This window comes from Chiloscyllium plagiosum, chromosome 20 (assembly GCF_004010195.1).
Source record: "Chiloscyllium plagiosum isolate BGI_BamShark_2017 chromosome 20, ASM401019v2, whole genome shotgun sequence".
NCBI classification, from domain to species: domain Eukaryota; kingdom Metazoa; phylum Chordata; class Chondrichthyes; order Orectolobiformes; family Hemiscylliidae; genus Chiloscyllium; species Chiloscyllium plagiosum.
Window position 1 is genome coordinate 61,472,651 of NC_057729.1, and position 7,498 is coordinate 61,480,148.

Here is a 7,498-nt window from a genome sequence, read left to right on the forward strand (position 1 = left end):
GGTCAAAGTTGAAACTTTATTGCTGGAACAGCACAGCAGGTCAGGCAGCATCCAGGGAACAGGAGATTCGACGTTTCGGGCACAGGCCCTTCTTCAGGAATATCAGGAGATTCGAAGTTTCGGCCGCAGGCCCGTCTTCAGGATGAAGGGCCTGTGCCCGCAACGTCGAATCTCCTGTTCCCTGGGTGCTGCCTGGCCTGCTGTGCTGTTCCAGCAATAAAGTTTCAACTTTGATCTCCAGCATCTGCAGACCTCACTTTCTCCCCAGAGAACAGCCAGGGAATTCCTAGAGGCATGGCATTCATCCACAAACTCCATCAACAAACACATCGACCTGGACCCAATATACCAACCACTACAGCGGACAGCTGAAACTGACAACCGGAAGCGGCAGGGACAGACCACTATAAACACCGGAGGAAACATCAAAGAAGCGCTTTGCAGGAGGCTCCCAAGCACTGATGATGTCGCCTAGCCAGGGGACGAAACGTTTGCAACAAAAACTTCCAGCTCGGCGAACAGAACCACAACAACGAGCACCCGAGCTACAAATCTTCGCACAAACTTTGAATACCTCCTTACTTTCTGAATGAGCCTATGTTGGGGAACCTTATCAAATGCCTGACTGAAATCCACATACACCGCATCCACTGCTCAACTTTTGTCAACTTGTCTCATCACACCCTCAAAGAACTAAATAAGGCTTGTGAGGCATGACCTGCCCCTCACAAAGCCATGCTGACTACCTTTAATCAAGCTATGTTTTTCCAAATAGTTATAAATCCTATCTCTCAAAATCCTTTCCAGTACCTTGCTTACCATGGACGTAAGACTGACTGGTCTGTAATTCCTAGGATTTCCCGATTCCCTTTCTTGAACAGAGGAACAACATTTACCTTCCTCCAATCATTCAGTACTACACCCATGGACAGTGAGAATGCAAAGATCATTTCCAGATATGTTGCAATCTCATTCCTCGCTTCCTGTAGTAACCTTGGATATCTGGTCCAGCCCTGGGACTTATCTATCTTGTTCACTTTCCATCAACTACCACCTCTGTCATCTATGGGCCAGCCAATTCTGTGTCCAGGCAGCCAAATTTCCCTGTGTCCCATTCCTCCTTACTTTCTGAATGAGCCTACCATGGGGAATCTTGTCAAAATTCAAATCCACCGCATCTACTGCTCTACCTTCATCAGAGTTTTGTCACATCCTCAAAGGATTCAATTAGGCTTATGACCTGCCCCTCACAAAGCCATGTTGACTATTTCTAATCAAATATGCTTTTCCAAATATTATAAATCCTGTCTCTCAGAATCCTCTCCGATAACTTGCCCACCATGATATAAGTCTGACAGGTCTGTAATTCCCAGGGTTATCTCTGTTCCCTTTCTTGAACAAGGGAATAATATTTGTCACCCTCCAATCATCTGGTACTACCCAGTGGACAGTGAGTATGCAAAGATCATCACAAAGGTTTGCACTGACTGCCAATTCTCTTTCCCTCTCCTGACGGTCACCCAGCTACCATTATCCTGTAACTTAGGTGTGACTAACTCCCTATAACCCCGCTCTATCACCTCGTCAGCCTCCTGAATGACCCAAAATTCATCCAGTTCCAGCTCCAGCTCCCTAATGCGGTTTATGAGGAGCTGGAGTTGGGTGTACTTCTTGCAGGTGAAGTCAGCACGAACAGTAGCAGTGACCCTTACCTCCCACGTCCTGCAAGAGGACCATGCAACTGCCCTAGCTTCCATTCCCTCAGCTCTAAGTTGCCAAAAGAGATAAAGGTTTGGACCATTTCTTTTACCAATTCCCATTGGTGACCTCGTAGCATTCAAGTACCTTTAGAGATGGAAGATGACTCTTATGCCCATCAAGCTTCCCACTTTTCCATAAAATAACCAACTGTCCCAGCTCTTTGAGATGTCCATCAATCTTTTCTCCAACAATTCATCTTGCTAAAGGACAATGGTGGTGTAGTCCTACTATCATTGGAAGAGTGTAACCATATAAACCTCTGGGGGCATGGGTTCAAATCCAGCATCTGGTTGAATTTAAGTTTAATTAATTCATAAAAATCCTGAATTGAAAGCTAGTGTCAGGAAGAGTGAGCTGAATTGTCATAAAGACCAATCTGATTCACCATTGTCTTTTAGGAAAAGAAATATTCTATTCTCTACATATGATTCCAGACCCATAATAATGTGATTGATTCTTATCTGCTGACTGGGTCAGTTAGGAATAGATAATAAGGCTAATCTTTGTGGCAACACCCAGATCCCATGAATGAATAAGATGAAGTTTCCTCTTTGACCTATTTACTATGGTGGCTAAGTGGTTAACACTGCTGCCTCATAGTGCCAGGGACCCGCGTTCAATTCCAATCTTGGGCAAATGTCTGTATGGAGTTTGCACATTCTCCCCGTGTCTGTTTCCTCTGGGTGCTCTGGTTTCCTCCCACAATTCAAAGATTTGCACATTAGTGAATTGGCCACAATAGATTGCCCATTATATTGGGATGTGTTGGTTAGGTGCAATAGGGAAGGGGAAGGGGTCTGGGTGGGTTAATTTTCAGAGGGTTGGTGTGGACTTGTTGGACCGAAAGGCAAGTTTCCACACTGTACTATTCTAAATTGCCATTAGTGTTCAGGGATGTGTAGGTTAGGTGCATTAGTCAGGGGAATGGGTCTGGGTGGGTTACCCTTTGGATGGTCAGAGTGGACTTGTTGGGCCAAATGGACTGTTTCCACATAGTAGCGATTCTAGGATTTACATTGGGTTGACTTTAGCAAAATGCAGATTCTGAGCCTGTGCACAGAGGCACAACGTTACATGGGATTGAGATTCTAATTCTCTAACTTTACATTTCCCCCTATGAAGGAGAGGGATAAGGCTCATGAGGCAGGATGGCAATGAAAGGCTGTGCAAAAATGTCCATCTCCCAGCTTCATTAGAGAATGTGGCTGCTGCAGCAGAAAGACAGTTGTGGGAGCATCTGAAAATAGAGGCACCCTCAGAGACCTGGTGACAATTGAAAATGAAAGAAAAGAGAGTGGGATAAAGGGTGTTTTTCAGGATGGTAGCTGGTGACCAGTGGAGTTCCACAGGAGTCAGTTTTGGGACCATTATATGTTCAAGATTTGGGTAAAGGAACTGAGGGCATTGTCGCTAAGTTTTCAGATGACACAAAGATAGGTGGAGGGACAGGTAGTTTTGAGGAAGTGGGGTGACTGCGAAAAGTCTTGGACAGGCAAGAAGAGTGGGCAAAGAAGTAACAGATGCAAATACAGTGCGGGGAAGTGTGAGGTTATACGTTTTGGTAGGAAGAATAAAGTCATCTAGTTATAGAGTCATAGAGTCCTACAGCACGGAGACAGGCCCTTCAACCCAAACTGACCCATGCCGACCAAAATGTCCATCCATGCTAACCCCAAGAGGCAAAGACTATTTTCTAAACAGGGAAAGCCTTCAGAAATCTGCGCAAAGGGTCTTGGAAGGCCTGGTCAGGATTCTCTTATGTGCTGGTTCACTTGGCAGGTAGGAAGGCAAATGCAATATTAGCACTCATTTCGAGAGGGCTAGAATACAAAAACAAGGATGACCTGCTGAGGCTATATAAGGCTTTGGTCAGACTGCATTTGGAATGTTGAGAGCAGTTTTGGGCCCCGTATCTAAGAAAGGATGTGTTGGCATTGTGGTGGGTTCAGAGGAAGTTTACAAAAATGATTCCAGGGATGAAGGGCTTGTCATATGAGGAGCACTTGAGGACTCTGGCTCTTTACTTGATGGAGCTTAAAAGGGTGAGCAGATCTAATTGAAACTTACGGAATACTGAGAGGTCAGGATAGAGTGGATGTGGAGAAGATTTTTCCGCTAGGAGAGACTAGGACCTGAGGGAATAGCCTCTGAGTGAAGGGATGACTCTTCAGAATTGAGATGAGAAGAAATTTCTTTAGTGAGAGGATGGCGAATCTGTTGGACACATCGCTGCATCCTCAAGTGACTCCAGCAAGTTTGTCAAGGACAACTTGTCCTTCATGTGCTGACACTAGTGAATTGAGTTTTGTTTTTCCAAGTGTTCAGTTATCTCCTCCTTTGTGATTGACTCCAGCAATTTCTCCACAACAGAAGTCAAACTAACTGGTCTATAGTTTCCCACTTTTTGGCTGGCGGCAGCAGAGTAGGCAGTGTCCAGGCTACTGTGCCCAGGCTTGTCCTTTCTGTCTACTTTTTCTTCTTTCCGTTTTCTCAGTTTTACTTAGTTTTCACTCAACCTTACCTGATACAACTTTGATGGGTTTCGGAACAGCAGCAGCAGCATCTTCAGAGGCAGCATGGCTATAGAGTCGACCGAACTGTGAAGCCTGGAGCAGGATTCTTGCTTCTGATTGGAGTTGACCCCTGGTGGCAGCATGGTGTAGGCTGGTGAGGCACAAAGTGGGGCTGTAACAGCAGAAAAGGAAAAGTTGGATTCTCTTTCAGTTATGTTTCTTTATTTCTTTAAATTTTATTTTAAGTTAATGAGAATGGGGCCTTTGCATGGCAACTGTACGCACTTTGCTCTGTATTTTATATTGAATGCAGGAGACGATAAATTATTTAATTCTATTCAATTCAATGAATAATGATGTTTCAAATCCACTGGTCCCTTTCCAGAATCCAGGGAATTTTGGAAATTCTTAACTAAAACATCCACTATCTCTGCTGCCACCCTCTATACTACCCTAGGGTGCAGGCCATTAGGACCCATCAGTTTACGTAATACTATCTCCCTAGTTATAGTAGTTTCACCAAGTTCCTTTATAGTAACTGCAGTTTTTGAGAAGAGATTTAGGAGGTTCTTGCTGCAGATTAACACAGATTGCTTCAGTAACTGAGCAGTTACTGATTCCCAACTGACCACAACCATCTTCCTGTGTGCCAGTTTGACACCAACCAGTGGAGAGCTTTCCCCTGTTACCCATTGACTGCATTTTTTTTTCCAGTGCTCCTTGATCCCATACTTAGTCTAATATAGCCTTGCTGTAGAAAAAGCTCCCTGACACAGAAGCACTGTAATTCAAAAAAATGTGCAAGTCTTGAAACTGTTCCTTTTTTCACAGAGCGCAGGTGTCTATGAATGAAGTTATGTCATTTTTAATAAGCCATGTTGCAAGCTTGACTGATCATCTCAAAGTGGTGTGATAGAGGCTGTTAGCACACCCAGGGCTATTCAGTAAATGCTGCCCAATTGTGGAATCATATCTCTTAGGTGATGTTTTGGGTTTTGTAAGATGTGGGCTTATTGACTATGGTTTGCACCCTGCCAATTAGGAAGAAACATGCTGTTAGATCAACCAGTCATTTTGACATTCAGCTGATGTATCAGGCATTGCTTTGGCACTAAAATTCCTACAAGACGCTGCTTAATTGTGGGAAAGGCAAAATGAGTTATTTGGAAGTATCCTTTTAGCAGAAAATGCCACTTTCATAATTACTGAAGAGGAGAAGCATAAAGCAGTTTGCTCAGCTTGTTTAAATCATTGAGATATGTTGCCTTTCTAGGATAATTTGAATGGCACTGGACATTTTTCAGAACCATTTGTGATTTTGCATAATACACAGTGAATAATGATCTGATCATGATAGCCATTGCCATAGAGTCCTACAGCACAGAGACAGGCCTATTGGCCCAAACTGATCCATGCCAACCAAAACGTCCATTGTCGCTAACACCATTTCCCTGCACTTGGCCCATATCCTTCTAAATCTTTCCAATGCATGTATTTGTCCAAATGCCTTTTAAATTGTTGTTAATGTACCCACCTCAACCACTTCCGCTCGCAACTCATTCCATATTTGTACCACCCTCTGTAAAAAAAGTTGCCCCTCAGGTTCCCTTTTATTTTTTTCCCCTCTAACCTTAAACTGAGGCCCTTTAATCCTTGATTCCCCAACCTTGGGAAAAAGACTGATTGCATTCACTCTTTCTATGCCTCTCACGATCTTATAAACTTCTGTAAGATTCCCCCTCAGTCTCCTATGCTCTAAAGAAAAAAGTCCTAGCTTGCCCAGCTTCTCCCTGTAACTCATAACCTTGAGTCATGGCAACATCCTTGTAAATTTCTTCTGCACACTTTCCAGTTTAATAACATCCTTCCTAAATCAAAGTAACCAAAATCGAATAGAATACTCCAAGTGCAGTCTCACCTATGTCCTGTATAACTGCAACATAAGTTCCCAACTTCTAGAATCCTTGTCCTGTAGGATAGATTTGAGGTACTCGGTTTTTCTGCGTCAAGTTTGTAACTTATGCAAATAGATGAGTCTTAGACCTTTACCAATCACAATGCATTATGACTGGTGAAAGTGAGCTTGCATTAGACAGTAATGAAAAATCCATTAGCAGATTTCTTAACAAGCACATTTAGGAAAGCAAGTGCTTTAGATTGCTCCATCTCAAAAGTGAATTTGAGTGCAGGATAAAGACCAAATGTACTCTGTGTTCAAATTTCAGTGCCCATTCAAATAACTCCACAGAATCTGATATCCTGTCATTAAGTCACCCTTTATTAACACATAATTGACACTGCTCTGGCTTCCTTAGAGCCAGCTCTCAAAGTGAACAGAACCTCAGACACTCCTATTTATATCTGTCAGCTAGAGCTTCCTGATTGAACCAATTGACAGTCCCAATCAGGGAACTCATATATTCCATGAGGTCTACCTGGCTGACCTTGTTACAATGACTACACCCATCACCAGTAATGATTGAGTGAGGCAACTGCTGCAGGATGTAGTTGCCTTCCATTTAACTCGTCCTCCATCTGGTAGAATGAAGACAAACAAGGAAAATTAATCTATTTGACTTGATCCTCATTAACTTTTCCTGATGACAATAGCACTGGAAGAATAGCACCCCACTGTGTGATACGACCACTTAGATGTCTTGGCTCGATTTAGCAGACTGAAATGTTAAGAAGAATGTTAATAATGACAACATTGAAATTCATTGCATTTTCTGTTCAGTCTATTGCAGGGGAGAAGGAGGAATTCCTGCTGTTTGCTTCATTTTTTGAGGCAACCATGATCGACTCTTCAGTGGGGTCGCGGGCTCTCACCTTTGAAGTGTCCATAGGTAAGAACTTGTCTTTATTGATGTTGTGAATGAAATTGCAGCTGTGAATGTAACAAGAGTATATTTGTGGGCGGCACGGTGGCACAGTGGTTAGCACTGCTGCCTCACAGCGCCAGAGACCCGGGTTCAATTCCCGCCTCAGGCGACTAACTGTGTGGAGTTTGCACGTTCTCCCCGTGTCTGCGTGGGTTTCCTCTGGGTGCTCCGGTTTCCTTCCACAGTCCAAAGATGTGCAGGTCAGGTGAATTGGCCATGCTAAATTGCCTATAGTGTTAGGTAAGGGGTAAATGTAGGGGTATGGGTGGGTTGCACGTCGGTGTGGACTTGTTGGGCCGAAGGGCCTGTTTCCACACTGTAAGTAATCTAATCTAAAAAAAA

General features: G+C 43.6%; 1 protein-coding gene across 1 annotated transcript in view; it reads left to right on the forward strand.

Moving 5' to 3' along the window:
* LOC122559891 (fer-1-like protein 4) overlaps positions 1-7,498 on the forward strand; it is a 349,022-nt gene that overhangs the window by 83,711 nt on the left and 257,813 nt on the right. Inside the window, exon 16 of the mRNA XM_043709999.1 lies at positions 7,012-7,120. Coding sequence (XP_043565934.1) covers positions 7,012-7,120 — 109 coding nt within the window. The remainder of the gene's footprint in view (positions 1-7,011; positions 7,121-7,498) is intronic.